This window comes from Homarus americanus, unplaced genomic scaffold, assembly GCF_018991925.1.
Source record: "Homarus americanus isolate GMGI-L3 unplaced genomic scaffold, GMGI_Hamer_2.0 scaffold29898, whole genome shotgun sequence".
NCBI lineage: Eukaryota > Metazoa > Arthropoda > Malacostraca > Decapoda > Nephropidae > Homarus > Homarus americanus.
This window is the reverse complement of record NW_024711417.1, coordinates 233,052-250,000: the sequence shown is the minus strand read 5'-3', so window position 1 is coordinate 250,000 and position 16,949 is coordinate 233,052. Positions and strand designations below refer to the sequence as shown.

The window sequence follows — 16,949 nt, the reverse complement described above, 5'->3', positions numbered from 1 at the left end:
TCGGGGTGGGTGGCTGCCCATGGTGGGTGATGGGGGGGAGGTGAGGATGGGTACGGGTTCCTCCATCACACGCATTAATGGGCACACTATGGCTCTGCCCACGCCTATACCCAACGCCTGGGGCCATGCCACCCACGCCACCCAAGTCATCGCCGACCATGAGGTATGTATGAGGGGGAGACGCCCTGATAGATAGATAGATCACTTGATTGATTTAATGGTTGACAGATAGATTTGTTAATGAGAGAGAGAGAGAGAGAGAGAGAGAGAGAGAGAGATTTTACACAACTCTTAATTGAATATGATTTTTCCCTACATACAGGTGATTTAAATATATTTCTTATACAGGTAACTTTAATTGATGTTTTCTTACTTACAGGTGTGTGTGTGTGTGTGTGTGTGTGTGTGTGTGTGTGTGTGTGTGTGTGTAAAACACTCCATCCTTTACCCCCATTCCTCCATTTTCTTGTTATTATTCTCCTCTTCTCTTTCATTTTTCCACACACGTCTTTTATCAGTCCTTCATTTCTCATTCTCTCAGTAGCTCCATATCACTGAGACACATTGGGTTATCTCTTTATGTGCTTCTCTCACTTGTGTCCGTTTGTGCTTCACTTCTGCCGTATGTGTGTGTGCTTGTCCTTCGCTTCCTATTATTCACAAACACGTCATTCGTCACGCTTGTGGTGTTGGCATTTCCTCTCGCCTTCAAGAGTCATTTTGCACACCTGAGTATAAGTTTACACCTGGATGATGCCTTTGAGTATGTCGGGAACTCTTATCTTTTGGTGTGGTTTATTCTTTCTTTCTTTCTTTTTTCTTTCTCTTTCTTTTTCTTTCTTTTTTCTTTTTATTTTTCTTTCATTCTTTCTTTTTCTTTTTCTTTCTTTTTGTGTTTCTTTCTCTTCAGCTACATTAGGCAAGCGACTCTCTCTCTCTCTCTCTCTCTCTCTCTCTCATCCTTCCTCTCCTTTATCTCTGCTTTATTTCCTTTTTGTTTGTTTCATTTCCCGTCACATTCTTCCCTTCTCTTCCTCCTCTTCTTTATCTCCATTCAATCCTTTCTTTCTGTCTATTTCCGTCTTTAACTTATTTTTGTTTCATGTAATTTTACTCCTCTGTTCTTACGTTCTCTTCTTAACTGTCTCGTTAGTATTTTTTTTGACCACCTGATGATTAAACACCCTAAGGTTTCCTGGGAGGTTTAGGGTTAGGTTAGGTTAGTGTTGGGTTGGGTTGGGTTGGGTTAGGTTAGGTTAGTGTTGGGTTGGGTTGGGTTAGGTTAGGTTAGTGTTGGGTTGGGTTGGGTTGGGTTGGTGTTAGATTAGGTTAATTTGTGTAAGGTTTGGTTAGTAATGGGTTAGATTAGGTTAGGTTAGGATTGGGTTACATTAAGCTAGGTTGTGTTAGATTGGGTTAGTTTGTGTTAGGTTAAGTTGGGCTAAGTTAATGTTAGGTTAGGTTAGTGCCAGTTCTGGTGAAGTCAGGTTGGTTTAGCATTACAATGGTTAGGTTAGGTCAGGTCAGGTCAGGTTTGGTTAGCATTAGAATGGTTAGGTCAGGTCAGGTTTGGTTAGCATTAGAATGGTTAGGTTAGGTCAGGTCAGGTTAGCATTAGAATGGTTAATCTTAAGATGACATAAGCCAGGGGGGGGGTGGTTAATCTACACACAATCCCCAACTTTCTTCCGAGTCACCTGATATTTACTAAGCCAGTGTACAATTACTCAAAAACCTATCTGTACTCGGGGGTGATCGATAAATTCCAGAATGAACACTGTGACTCCTGTTGTCTCGGTAGGGTGAGTCAAAATCCTTCGTCCGTTGTGTCATATTTTTTCAACACTTCTGACGTGTAACCTTGACTCTAGATGTAGTACTTTCACTGATAACCACTTTCACTCCCCCTTCCCGACACACTCAAGCACTCCCGACACACTCAACGCTTCACACTCATCAACACTTTACACTCACAGCACTCCTCTTTCGCCTCCTCTTCCTCAGCCTCCTCTTCTTCCTATTCTTCCTCCTCCTCTTTAGTTTCTTCTTCTTCCTCCTCCTCTTTAGCCTCTTCTTCTTCCTCCTCCTCTTTAGTTTCTTCTTCCTCCTCCTCTTTAGCCTCTTCTTCTTCCTCCTCCTCCTCTTATACCCCCTTCTTCCTTCCCCCCTACCTCCTCCTCTACCATGGCAGGTTAAATATCCAACTTGGTGTCTGTGTTTCTGTGAATAATGTAGTTACCGCTAAAGATTGTCTCAGGTCAACGTTTTCTGTAAATCTCCCCCGAGACGAAATCCACCGTTTTCTTTAATGGGTCAATATTGGCGCGATTTGCAACGTAAATTTATAACCTGCAGACCTTGTATGTTGGTCAGACCTACATACAAACCTGTTCTTGAGTTATTTTCAGAACAGACAGACAGACAGACAGACAGACAGACAGACAGGGCCAAAAGCAATATTCTACCCTTCACCTCTTTCACGGACATCAAGGGAATCTGATCATAAATATTTACATTATAAAATATATAATAATGTTGATAAATATTAGTAATAGTAAAGATGAAAATAATACTAATAAATATTTAGTGTTTATCAATATTCGTAAACAAAAAATCGAATATTCGTCGATTATTTTTCCTCCTAACTTGGTACTGAGAGAAGGCAGCTAGTGAAGACGTATCGCTTCACTGTGTCTGCGTAAGAGTGTCGGGTGCTGCGTAAGAGAGTCGGGTGATGCGTAAGAGAGTCGGGTGCTGCGTAAGAGAGTCGGGTGCTGCGTAAGAGAGTCGGGTGCTGCGTAAGAGAGTCGGGTGCTGCGTAAGAGAGTCGGGTGCTGCGTAAGAGAGTCGGGTGCTGCGTAAGAGAGTCGGGTGATGCGTAAGAGAGTCGGGTGATGCGTAAGAGAGTCGGGTAATGCGTAAGAGAGTCGGGTAATGTCTTTATGTCCCCTTAGTTAAGATGACAAACGAACGAATGATATTTTGAAAATCTATAACAAGTGTATTGGTTAGGTTAGGTCAGGTCAGGTCAGGTCAGGAGGTCAGTGAATTCAGTTACGAGGAGTGACGCTCTGTTAAACTCTTGTAAGTGTGGCGCTACTAGCTACACTTACAAGGAGAGGGGTGGGCACTCATCATCCTTAACAGGCAACAAACAGAGAGACACACATCCTCACCAGTAGGCAACAAACAGAGAGAGAGACATCCTCACCAGTAGGCAACAAACAGAGGGAAGACACGCATCATCCTCACCAGTAGGCAACAAACAGAGAGACACACATCCTCATCAGCAGGCAACAAACAGAGAGACACACATCCTCACCAGTAGGCAACAAACAGAGAGAGAGACATCCTCACCAGTAGGCAACAAACAGAGGGAAGACACGCATCATCCTCACCAGTAGGCAACAAACAGAGAGACACACATCCTCATCAGCAGGCAACAAGCAGGAGGGGGGGAGGGGGGGGTCAACAGGTTGTCAGTATCACACAAAACTGCTGCTCTGGACTCGACAGCTCGTGAACCAGGGCCGTGGATTCTTACCCTGGACGGCACACAGCTGCTGTCTGTCAGAACCCAACCCTCTGTCTCATGAAGATATTTTAGATATACCTCTAGTGTGTATTCTGGAGGTGAGGGATAGTGAGAGGGAGGAGGGATAGTGAGAGGGAGGAGGGATAGTGAGAGGGAGGAGGGATAAGAGGGGGAGGGATAGTGAGAGGGAGAAGGGATAGTGAGGGAGGAGGGATAGTGGGAGGGAGGAGGGATAGTGAGAGGGAGAAGGATAATGAGAGGGAGAAGGGATAGTGAGAGGAGGAGGGATAGGAGAGGGAGGAGGGATAGTGAGAGGGAAGGAAGGATAGTGCGAGGGAGAAGGGATAGTGAGAGGGAGAAGGGATAGTGAGAGGGAGGAGGGCAGTGAGAGGGGAGAAGGATAGTGAGAGGGAGGAGGGATAGTGCGAGGGCGATAGTGCGAGGGAGAAGGCTGGATAGTGCGAGGGAGAAGGATAGTGCGAGGGAGAAGGGATAGTGAGAGGAAGAGGATAGTGAGAGGGAGGGAGGGATAGTGAGAGGAGGAGGGATAGTGAGGGAGGAGGGATAGTGAGAGGGAGTATGATAGTGCGAGGGAGGAGGGATAGTGAGAGGAGAAGGGATAGTGAGAGGGAGGAGGATAGTGAGAGGGAGGAGGACATTGAGTGGGACGAGGAATATTTAATTACGTGGAATATTAATATCACACCTTTCTGTCTAATCCCGAAGACTTTGTTTACCTAAATTATTCAAAAAATAAATAAACAAACAATCAAATACAAACAAATAAATAAAATATTGAAAAAAAATAATTAATAAATAAAAATACAATAATAATAATAATAAAGAAAAAATATAAATGAATAAACAAACAAAAATAATAAATAAATAAATAAATAAAATAGTTTTTTTTGTAGGTTTTAAGGTGTGTGTGTGGGGGGAGGGTGGGGTTATGTATGTGTTGTAAACATGGGGGTGGTGAAAGGATGGTGGTTTTGGGGTGTGGTGGAAAGTAGTTGTGGTGATGTTGGTAGGAGTGGTGGAATTGATGGTGGTTGAGGTGGTGGTAGTACGGTAAGGTCATGGGGGTTATAGGCTCCAGTGATGGTGGTAGTGATGCTAGTGATGATAGTTGTAGTGGTGGAAGTAGTAGTATTGGTGGTAGCAGTAGCCAGTGCTTAGCAAGGTCGTTGGGGGGTACAGCCAGCGATAATAACACATCAATAACAACACACCTGGTCATTGGGAGTTACCTTAACATAATTAGTCGGGTTAATTGATGTTACCTGTGGCTGGACGAGTCTCTTGATTCCCTTCACTGTCCACTGTAGTTAGGTATCTCTGTCCATTCCCACACCTGTTTTTGTCTTGTGAGGTTCTGTCTGTCTTTGTCTGTCTGTCAGTAACTCAGAATATGAATAACAAAAGACAGTCGGTCATATAAAAACAGAAATTACATCCGGGTAAAAAAATATAAGATCGAATATTATTTTTGGATATAAATTAAAATCAGAAAAACGAATCGAAAAAAAAAATGAAAAACAAAAAATCCCAGAGAAAATACTTTTAACATCGTTGAAAAAAAAAATAAGAGCGACTATTTTTCTGAAAGTTTTGTTCAGACTCGGAAAAAATACATATTTTTTCTATCAGGTATAAATTGCGAAATATTGTAACCAGGAAACCTTTTAGTGTGGACGATATATGTAAGTTAAAGGTGTTCGATCCCAAGGTAAAGGAGTTTGATTCCAACTTAAAGGCGTTTGATTCCATGGTAAAGGCATTTCATCCTAACTTTAAGGCATGATAGTGGCATGATAAAGGCAAAAATATAACTCGAAATCTCAATCTGGGTAAACCAAAATGGCGACTATAATAACTAAGACTCCTACCCGAACCTTGAGAGAGAGAGAGAAGGGAGGGGAGGAAAGGAGAGAGAAGGTGAAGGAAAGAGAGAGAAAGGGAATGAAGGAGAGAGAGAAAGAGGTGAAGGAAAGAGAAGGAATGAAGGAGAAAGAGAGAGAGAGAGAGAGAGAGAGAGAGAGAGAAGGGGAGGGAAGGAGAGAGGTGAAGGAAAGAGAGAGAAAGGGAATGAAGGAGAGAGAGAAAGAGGTGAAGGAAAGAGAAGGAATGAAGGAGAAAGAGAGAGAGAGATTAGCAGGAAACATCACTACCACGACACCTCGATAACACCTGTAGTACCTCAACCCGTCACTAGAGAGCGTCACGGTAGCTGTTACGGTCTCAGGCGGGTTAAGAAGAGAAGTCCCGATTACAGACGATTTCAGATTACAGATTTCACATAACAGGTTAAGATCGTGTTGTGGTGTGCTCAAGACGCAGTTGTGTTGTAAGTGTTCCAACGTAACTTAACACCAGCGAAAGGGAAGTGGTGGAGGGTGATGAGGAGGAGGAGGAAGAGGTGGGTCACGAGAGAGAGAGAGATAGAGAGAGAGAGAGAGAGAGGGAGAGAGAGAGAGAGAGAGAGAGAGGTAACATAGTATTACTGCCGCTACATTTATGCTTTACTCCCTCACTCTCTCTCTCTCTTTCTCTCACTCAAACATACTCATTATCATTCTCTTGTCTCTCACTGTCCACATGTTTCTCTCTCTCTCTCTCTCTCTCTCTCTCTCTCTCTCTCTCTCCCCAACCCTTCCTACCTTAACCATCACACCCTCCCTCACTCACTCTTACCCCTTCCCTCACCCTCACTCCTCACCCTCACTCCTCCCTTCCTCACCCTCACTCCCTCCCTCACCCTCACTCCCTCCTCACCCCCCTTCCTCACTCCCCTCCCTCACTCCCTCCCTCTCCCTCCCTTACCCCTGCCACTCCCTCTCTCACCCACCACTCCTCCCTCATCCACTCCCTCCCCTCACCCCTCACTCCCTCCCTCTCCCTCACTCTCTCCCTCACTCTTACCCTTTCCCTCACTCTTACCCCTTCCTCACCCTCACTCCTCCCTCACCCTCACTCCCTCCCTCACCCCTCACCCCTCCTTCACCTCACCCCTCCCTCACCCTCACTCCCTCTCACCCTCACTCCCTCCCTCACCCTCACTCCCTCCTCCCTCACCCTCACTCCCTCACCTTCACTCCCTCCCTCACTCACTCCCTCCCTCACCCTCCCTCACCCCTCACCTCCCTCCCTCACCCCTCACTCCCCTCCCTCACCCTCACCTCCTTCACCCCTCACTCCCTCCCTTCACCCTCCCTCACCTCCTCACCCCTCACTCCCTCCCTCACCCTCACTCCCTCCCTCACCCTCACTTCTCTTCTCACTCCACCCCTCACTCCTCCTCACATCCTCACTCCCTCCTCCCTCACTCCTCACTCCCTCCCTTCCCTCACTCTATCAAAAACCTTTTAATTTTCTCCCACCAAAATTCATTACATCGTCCTGGCTCTTCTGTTTCTAGTCACCCATATTAAGAATTCAGGTTATTTTTTCCCTCCAAGTTTTTTCCCTACAACTTTTTTCCCTACAAGTTTTTCCCTTCAACTTTTTTCCCCTAGAAGGAATAGACGTGTTAGAATTTTTGTATGTGTTAATCACAAGACGAAGTGAGAGGTGGGATCAGAGAGAGAGAGAGAGAGAGAGAGAGAGAGAGAGAGAGAGAGAGAGAGAGAGAGAGAGAGAGAGAGAGAGAGTCATGAACTGCTCTGCAAATATTGATAAAACTGGAAACATGATTTAAATGACACAGGGGAGAACTGACTCAATTTAGGAGATAAAAGGTCAGGTCACAGGACACGGGGAAGGTCACGAGTCAGGTCAGATGGGAGGTCACGGGTCAGGGGAAGGTCACGGGTCAGGGGAAGGTCACAGGTCAGATGGAAGGTCACAGGTCAGATGGGAGGTCACAAGTCAGGTCACAGGTCAGAGGGGAAGGTCACGAGTCAGGTCACAGGTCAGGGGAAAAAGTCACAGGTTAAAAGGGAAGGTCACAAGTCAGGTCACATAAGAACATAAGAAAATAAGGAGTCTGCAATAGGCCGGTTGGCCCGTGCATGGCAGCTCCTGTCGAGAGTTACTACCACTCTCTATCATCCATGAATCTATCTAGCCTCCTTTTGAAACTTTCCAGAGTTCCCGCACTTACTACAAAGTTGCTAAGCTTGTTCCACTCGTCCACCACCCTATTTGTGAACCAGTTTCTTCCTATCTCCCTCCTAAACCTAAACTTATCTAACTTGAATCCGTTGCTCCGAGTCCTATCCTGCTCGGATATTATAAGAACTTTATCTATATCCCCTTTATTGATTCCTTTCACCCACTTAAATACTTCTATCATATCTCCCCGCACTCTTCGTCTTTCTAGGGAATGCAAGTTAAGTTTCTTTAACCTATCCTGATATGGAAGGTTTCTAAGTCCCGGAATCATTTTTGTCATTCTTCGCTGCACCGACTCTAGTGAATTTATATCCATTCTATAATAGGGGCACCAGAACTGAACCGCATAATCGAGGTGCGGCCTGACTAGCGCAAGATATAGTTGCAATTAGACCTCTGCACTCTTGTTACTTACACTTCTAGATATAAAACCCAATACTCTGTTTGCCTTATTTCGAACATTAACGCACTGTTTTCTAGGCCGTAGGTCCGGGCTTACAATACCCCTAGGTCTCTTTCACAAGTCGACTTCTCTAGGTTGATGTTGTTAAGGCTGTATACATTATAAGTATTTGTTCTTCCAATATTAAGTACGCTGCGCTTGCTGGTGTTGAATTTCATTTGCCATTTTTCAGACCACCCCTGCAGTTTATTTAGATCCTCCTGTAATGCATTTGCATCCTGCCCTGAATTAATTTGCCGCCCTATTTTGGTGTCATCCGCAAACTTGCTTATGTCACTGCTGATCCCAGTATCTAGATCGTTTATGTAGATTATGAACAGGAGTGGGCCTAGTACTGACCCCTGGGGAACCCCACTAGTTACACGGCCCCACTCAGATTTAACACCATCTACGCTGACCCTCTGCGTTCTATCGGTGAGCCATGATTTTATCCAATTTAAAACTTTCCCCTTGATACCATGAGCCTTAATTTTTCTCAGAAGCCTCTGATGCGGTACTCTGTCAAATGCTTTGCTAAAATCTAAGTAAATAACATCGTAATTCTCGTCATTATCTACTACCTCGAAGACTTTCCTAAAAAACGTTAGCAGATTTGTTAGACAAGATTTTCCCTTTGTAAACCCATGTTGAGAGTCGTAGATTAATTTGCTTTTCTCTAGATGCGATCGGATGCTATCTGCTATAATTGATTCAAGAAATTTCCCCACTACTGACGCCACAGGTCATGGCTGGTCACTTATAATTTCTCCTGACTTAAGATTTTCTCTCTTATATTTTATTATTTGGAAATAATTAGTGAATGATAATTGAAATAATAATCGTTACATTTTTCTCATTGATAATTTTGTTGTAGTTATTGTATATTTGTTAATTAAAAGACTTTGCAGAGCTTGTGTATGTATTGTCGCTAATTAATTTAATCGTATTTTTATGTAATTAATTGGTTTATAAAGTTTATTAACGTCATTTATTTTGTAATTCCGGAGGTTTACTATTTTAAGTTATTGTTTTTGTTGTTATTATTGTTTGTTGTCGATGTTGTGTTTTATTGAACTTCCACTGAGGAGGTTCTTCTTCTCACTTCTCCCCTCCTTCTTCTTCCTCTTACCCTTCCTCCTCCTCCTCCTTCCAATTCATCTTCTCCCTCCTCCTTCTTCTCTTTACACCCCCTTCTCCTTCCCCTCCTCCTTCTTCCCCTGCTCTTTCTCCTCCTCACTCCTACACTTCGTCACTCCTCCTCCCCCAGACTCTCCTCCTCTTCACCCCCTCACTCTTCCCCCCCCCTCACCCGCCTATTCTTCCTACCTCATCACCCTATACTCCCCCCTCTCACCCTCGCTCTTCCTCTTCCTCTCACCCCCCTTCCCTCACCTCCTTCCGACTCGTCCTCACTCCTACTCCTCCCCCTCACCTCACTCCCTCCTCCCACTCCCTACTCCTTCTCTCCCTCACTCACCTGCCTTCAGTATCTACGTCACACTCTGGTCTCAACCTTGTGTGATGTTTCTACTCGGAAGATTGTGGGAAATTAGGGCGCTAGGAGAGAGACAGTGAGGAGGGAATGGTTGTTAGAGAGAGGCAGTGAGGTGAGGGAATGGTTGTTAGAGAGGCAGTGAGGTGAGGAATGGTTGGTTGAGAGGCAGTGAGGTGGAGGGAAATGTCATAGGAGAGAGGCAGTGAGGTGAGGGAATGGTTGTTAGAGAGAGGCAGTGAGGTGAGGGAATGGTTGTTAGAGAGAGGCAGTGAGGTGAGGGAATGGTTGTTAGAGAGAGGCAGTGTTGTGCGTTTGTAGGTGAGGGAATGGTTGTTAGTTATTATTTTAGTGGCAGTAAAGCGAAACTTGAATCAGACAACTCTCTCTCTCTCTCTCTCTCTCTCTCTCTCTCTCTCTCTCGTGTGTGTCCGTCCGTCTGTCTGTCTGTTCACCCATTCGTCTACCTCGTCTTGTCTTCATTATTGTCTTGTGTATGATTTGCGTTTACGCGTCTGTCCGTCGTCCATGTGTTCGTATGTCTGCCCGTCCGCTGTCCATGATCTTTTATGTCACGTCCGTCCGTTCGTTCGTTCGTTAGTTCGTTCGTTCGTTCGTTAATTCGTTCGTTAGTATGCCGTTCAGATGTCCTCAAACAAAAACAAAAGGTCTATGTTGGAGTAATATTATTTTTTTCTTTTTTTTTTTCTTTTTTTTTAGGGAGACGCTACATGGCGCCCACCAGGTCCTGTTTATTTTTCTGTGCATTTTCCCCTCTTTTTTCCCCTCTTTTTTTCCCCTCTTTTTTTCCCTCTTTCTTTTTTTTCCTCTTATGTTCTTCTAAAAGGACAAGGCGAGTGTTTGTCCTCACCATGAGTCTAGTTTTGGTTATAGGCTCTTGAGAGTATTATTAAGCTTGGATATAATTATTGTGTTGTGTTATACCTGTGCTGTTGTGTTGTATGAGTGTTGTATTATTGTGTATTGTTGTATTACTGTGTTGTATTCTTGTGTGTTGTATTGTGTGTTGTATGAGTGTGTTGTATTATTGTGTTGTTGTATTACTGTTGTATGAGAGTGTTGTTGTATTCTATATCGTTGTATTACTGTGTTGCATTCTTGTGTGTTGTTGAATTCTGTATGTTATATTACTGTGCTGTGAAAGTGTTGTATTATACTGAGTGTTATATAATACTAAGCTGTATTAGACTGTATGTTATATAATACTAAGCTGTATTATACTGTATGTTATATAATACTAAGCTGTATTAGACTGTATGTTATATAATACTAAGGACAATATATTCGATAAATTAATATATTAGTTTACAAGTATGAGTATATCAAACACCTCTCAGACTCACTACCTAGAGAGAGAGAGAGAGAGAGAGAGAGAGAGAGAGAGAGAGAGAGAGAGAGAATTGCAGTTCAGTATTTAACAGGAAGCATCAGTAGTAGACCTTGAGGCACGCCGTTTCTGTACGTGTTATAGTTCACTCGGCTGCCACCTTTGTTTTTGTCGTGTTTTTTCTTTTCTTTCTCGAGTGGTTTAATTTGACGCTAATTAATATGGTTTAATATTTAGAGTAACATTATCTTTATTTGTATTTTTTTTAGTCTAATTTAATTATTTACCGAATTTAATTTTAATTTTGACTATTATATATTTTTTATTAAATTCGCTATTATTTAGTTTATTATTTTACTTTTATTTTGTATTATTTTTCTTTTATTAAATTTGGTATTATATATTTTATTTTTACTTGTATTTTGTTATTTTCCTTTTATTAATTTGGTAACATTTAGTTTATTTTTTTTACTTTTGTTTTATATTATTTTCTTTTTATTAAATTTGCTATTATTTAGTTTATTATTTTACTTTTATTTTGTATTATTTTTCTTTTATTAATTTGGTATTATTTAGTTTAATATTTTTACTTTTATTTTATATTATTTTACTTTTATTAAATTTTATATTATTTAGTTTATTATTTTTACTTTTATTATTATTCTTTTATTAGATATTATATTTTTTATCGTTTTTACTTTTGTTTTATTTTTATTATTATTTTTTATTATTATTTTTTATTTTATCTCGTTTTTCTATTTAATTTCTGCTTTTATTTCTTGTTTACTTTTTTTATTTATTTTTTTACTTTTTTTTTACTTTTTTTGTTTACTCTACGTGTGTCCTTGGCACCACCACAATATTGTTAGTGTCTGTAAAAGGCTCTTGAATTTTGTTTGAAATTCCAATGACATTTTTTTCACCAGCCTTTTAAATGCCATTTTTTGACTACGTGAACAACATTCGAGTTTTTACGGCGATGTGTGTGTGTGTGTGTGTGTGTGTGTGTGTGTGTGTTGTGGTATTTTGCAATGAATAGACAGTCATAGTTCATACATTCCTTCATACATTCCCCAGTATATACATTTTCTCTGGACGCGATAAATTTAAAACAGGGGGAAACTATTTTATTTTTCGTATTAAAGTTATTCAGAATAATTTTAAACCTTAAGCTAATAATGTTTAAAAACAAAATTTATAATGGTTGACTAAATTTACGATACTGTACATTACGATATAATTACGGTACATTGCGATATATTACGATACATTACGATATATCACTATACATTTATGATGTATTTACGATACATTTACGTTACGTTTACGATACATTACGATACGTTTACAATACATTGTCCTGACGTATTATTTGTTGATATTTTTTGTTTGTTTTCATTAGCGCTGATGGGCGAAATAAACTATTCCTGTTTGGCTTGTGTTTTTATCTATATTTTTTTTATTTACATATGGTTGTGAGGTTGTTGGTTGTGAAGGTGTTGTGATGGTGTTGTGAGGTTGCTGTGCATGGAAGCTGTGTTTTCTGTCCTGGAGTAATTCAAGGTAGAGGTGTGTGTGTGTGTGTGTGTGTGTGTTTTAGTAATATGAGTGTGTGTTGACTATGATGTGTGTGTGTGTGTGTGTGTGTGTGTTTTTGTTAGTAATATGAGTGTGTGTTGACTATGATGTGTGTGTGTGTGTGTGTAACTATGGTGTGTGTGTGTGTGTGTGGTAACTATGGTGTGTGTGTGGTAACTATGGTGTGTGTAACTAGTGTGTGTGTGTGTGTAACTGGTGTGTGTGTGTGAGTGTGTGTTTTGTTAGTAATATGAGTGTGTTGACTATGATGTGTGTGTGTGTGTGTGTAACTATGGTGTGTGTGTGTAACTATGGTGTGTGTGTGTGTGTGTGTGTGTGTGTGTGTGTGTGTGTGTGTGTGTGTGTGTGTGTGTGTGTGTGTGTGTGTGTTTTGTTAGTAATATGAGTGTGTGTTGACTATGATGTGTGTGTGTGTGTGTATGTGTGTGTTGACTATGATGTGTGTGTGTGTGTGTGTGTGTGTGTGTAATAATAATAATAATAATAATAATTAACGGTTTATTGAAAGAGCTTGGCAGCCAGAAGGCTGAAAATCTACAGTTACATATTTGGAGAATGGGTTACGAATTACAAATAATATACAAGTAACATAAGTGATACAAATAAGACATATAATAACTAGATGGGGAAAGGCTCAAACTACAGTTCATTTCAACATAGTGACAGTGTAAGGAGCAGTGGTTACTGGGAGTGAGTACACTGATTTATTACAAGTTATTGATAATTTTTACAATGGTTGGGACTGGGCTGTTCTTATAGCGATCAGTTCGTGCACGTATGGGCTGGATGCGGTTGTGGTGTCGAACAGCAATTCTCGGACAAGGGATCGTGTGTGTGTGTGTGTGTGTGTGTGTGTGTGTGTGTGTGTGTGTGTGTGTGTGTGTGTGTGTGTGTGTGTGTGTGCGTGCGTGCGTGCGTGCGTGCTGTATTAAATGTTAACACCCACCAGAGGAATGCAGTTCATATTTCGCACTTAAACACAATTTAACCTTTAGTTTTCCAATCCCTGAATTTAACATTGATGTTATATTTATGTTCTATGTACCTTTAAGTTTCGGGATTTCACCATTACTAAATTTACCTTAAGTTTAACATATTGTAACATTGTTTTTAAAAATATTACGTACAGTTTATTATAATTTAACATAGGTTTAAAACACCTAAAATATACTTGGATTATAATATACTAGATTATACTAAAATATACTAGATTATAGTTGTGTATTCTATGTTATGTTAGATTATGTTAGTTATATTATGCTATGTTATGTTATACGTCTGGCAACAGCAGCGACTAAATCAGCTGTTATTTATTTACATCTCAGGGTGAACTGGCGGTACCGGGAGGAGGAAAGTCACGCCGTCGATACCGTAGTCGCTCCCTCTCCCAGTCCTCCACCGACTCCTACTCTACCTGTGAGTACTGGTTACCTGTGTGTGTTGTGAACCCCCCCAGTACCTCCCCAGTACCGCTCCACTACGCCTGCACGCCCTGACCGCCTACGCTTACTCACGGTTACCATTGAACACACACACACACACACACTAATATTTACGTCTCTCTCTCTCTCATAACCTAAATAGCTTTAAAAAAATACATATTATAAACAAACCCTTGAACTTCTATCACTTATTATTTCCTTGAACTTCTATCACTTATTATTTAACAACACCGTAACTATATAAGGGTGCGTGAGTGGGTGGAGGTGGGTGTCAGTGCGGGCGGAGGTGGGTGTAGGTGGGGCTCATGCATGGAGTGGTGTAGTATGTGTAGTCATGCGTGATCATAACGTGTTGTGAGCGGCCTCATCATGGTGAGTGGTGCCTGACTTGACTACCTTATTATAATGGTGTGTCTTATGATGCATGTCGTGTTTGTTTATCATATATTTGTACCATGCTGGCTTGATTAATACAATTATCTCAACGCGTGCATGTTTTAAGTGCATGATTTTATACATACATACATACTACGACTTTGCCTTCACTCGGAATCGAGTATGACGATCATCCAGCAATGATACAATGACGTGAGTTAATAGGGATGTCACCTTCATTGGTGAGTTTTGAGGTGGTCGACCGCTTAAGGATGACCTTATTGGGTGCGGTTGCCCAGTCAGGTTGGTTCTTTAGGCAGGCTAAGTTTAGGGCACCTTTTCTAGCCCCCTCCTCTTGTGGGATGAGCAGAGTGGCTCCTCGAAATGGCTGCTCAGTCGCACAGACAAGACCGGATTGCACTGCTGCCTAGATCCCAGTGCTTAAACGACCATCTTATCTGTGCCGCCCATGTGCAGAGTTGTGACTAGAGACTCCCAGTAGTCATCTCTGGCTGTTCCCGTCGCCACTCGTCCGTCGCCATAGGACTTTTGGGGGTAAAGGGGTTTTGATGATGATGAGAGATATGATGGCTGCGCGTGAGTTGATTTATGTGGTGAGGCAGGAGCGCAGGCTGCAACCACACACCTTGGCTCTCCCTTTTCCTGATCCAGTGGTGCAAGTATTGCAACGACTGGGGAGAGGGAGAGTTGCAATGGACTGCCGATAGCCCAGTTTGTTGGGTTTCGCCTGAGTAGCCTGTCCATCAAGCATTGCCTTCCTCCGCCGGTGTAGTCGTTGGCTTCTCATGTTGGTCACCTCTTCCGCCGCTGGGGTCTTGTTGGAGCTCTGTAAGCATGTCTGCCTGATGCAGGGCTTCACCACAGATTTTTCGTTCGGGGTTTATTCCCGTAACCTTATTATCTACCAAGGTTAATCTGCAAGGCAGTGGTTGGTAGGCGCCAGGACGTGTCCACAAGCCAGTGGACCTATGCACCGGTTCTCTGGGACCCACTGCTACTCTGAGATACCCCTGCTGGTCTAGCCCGGGCTCACGAGGCACCCAGTTACCGTGTGTTGCCACGAGGAGGCACAGCAGGTACCCACCCCTCACATACATACATACATGCACAGACAGACTAGAGGTATGTAGGTTCGTATGGAATTGCAAGCTGATGATGTAGGTAGGGATAGGTGGGTGGGCAGGTGGGTGTGGCCAGTGAGTGTCCCGCCCACCGCTCTCTTACCACCCTCACCCTCTCCCTCACCCTCTCCCTCACCCTGACATAGGGAGATCAATACAGTGATACTAAAAGGAGAAACCGACCGACTACTTTGATGATGAGGGAGATAAGATAATGGAAGGGAAGGGAAATAATAAGGGAGGGGAAATAATATAGGAAAGAAAATAGAAATTATATGGAAAGGGGAAATAATCTGGGAAAGGAAGATTGAATTATGGAATAAACCAAAACACTACGAGATAAACAGACACTCATACGGACCAACTTTCGTCTCCTTCAAAAGTTTCACGAGGTTACTATTTCTCAGTTAACTGGAGATGTGAGGAAGCTGAGGTTAATATTTCTCAGTTAACTGGAGATGTGAGGAAGCTGAGGTTAATATTTCTCAGTTAACTGGAGATGAGGAAGCTGAGGTTAATATCTCTCAGTTAACTGGAGATGTGAGGAAGCTGAGGTTAATATTTCTCAGTTAACTGGAGATGTGAGGAAGCTGAGGTTAATATCTCTCAGTTAACTGGAGATGTGAGGAAGCTGAGGTTAATATTTCTCAGTTAACTGGAGATGTGAGAGGAAGCTGAAGTTAATATTTCTCACCTATCTGGAGGAATGAGGAAGCCTTGAGGAAGATGGATTTCTCAAAGGCTTCATAAGTCGGTAATCCTCTCAATAATGGGATTTGACAACCCTTCCACGTGGATTACTTAAGTTACGACATCTCTAGTTGTGTGTGTTGACATATTAGTATCGTGCTACCTTTGAACACCTGAAATTAATACACACGTGTGCACAAATTCAGGTGTGTTGGGGAAATACACAATCTCTCTCTCTCTCTCTCTCTCTCTCTCTCTCTCTCTCTCTCCTTAATGTACGAGCCATTTGAGAATTCCTGCCACCGCTCTATTTACCTTGCTGGCCTATTCCTGAGGGGAGTGGGAGGCAGGAAGGAGGACGAGGCAGGAGGCAAGCAGACATGGAGGGAGGAGGCAGGATTGAGCAGGAGGGAGGTGGGAGGAGGCAGGAGCAGGAGGAGGGCAGCCAGCAGGAGGAGGAGGTAGGAGGAGGGCAGACGAGCAGGAGGGAGGTAGGAGGAGGGCAGGAGAGCAGGAAGAAGGGCAGCAGGAGCAGGAAGGAGGCAGGAGGGTGGGAGAGCAGGAGGGTGGGAGGAGAGGGCAGGAGAGCAGGAAGAAGAGGAGGAGCAGGAGGGAGGGCAGGAGGGAGAGCAGGAGGGAGGGCAGGAGGGAGAGCAAGAGCGCAGGGAGGGAGAGCAGGAGGGAGGGCAAGACGAGGTATCTCACTTCATACGTACCATAATTTTTTACAAGTTCAAGTGAGGAGTTTGTGTGATGTGAGTTGCAACTGTT

At 42.7% G+C, this 16,949-nt stretch overlaps 1 protein-coding gene across 1 annotated transcript in view; it reads left to right on the top strand.

Moving 5' to 3' along the window:
- The window catches only part of LOC121858186, an 89,925-nt gene that overhangs the window by 46,975 nt on the left and 26,001 nt on the right, over nucleotides 1–16,949 (top strand). Inside the window, exon 2 of the mRNA XM_042354403.1 lies at nucleotides 13,855–13,945. Within this exon, the coding sequence (XP_042210337.1) occupies nucleotides 13,855–13,945 (91 nt within the window). The remainder of the gene's footprint in view (nucleotides 1–13,854; nucleotides 13,946–16,949) is intronic.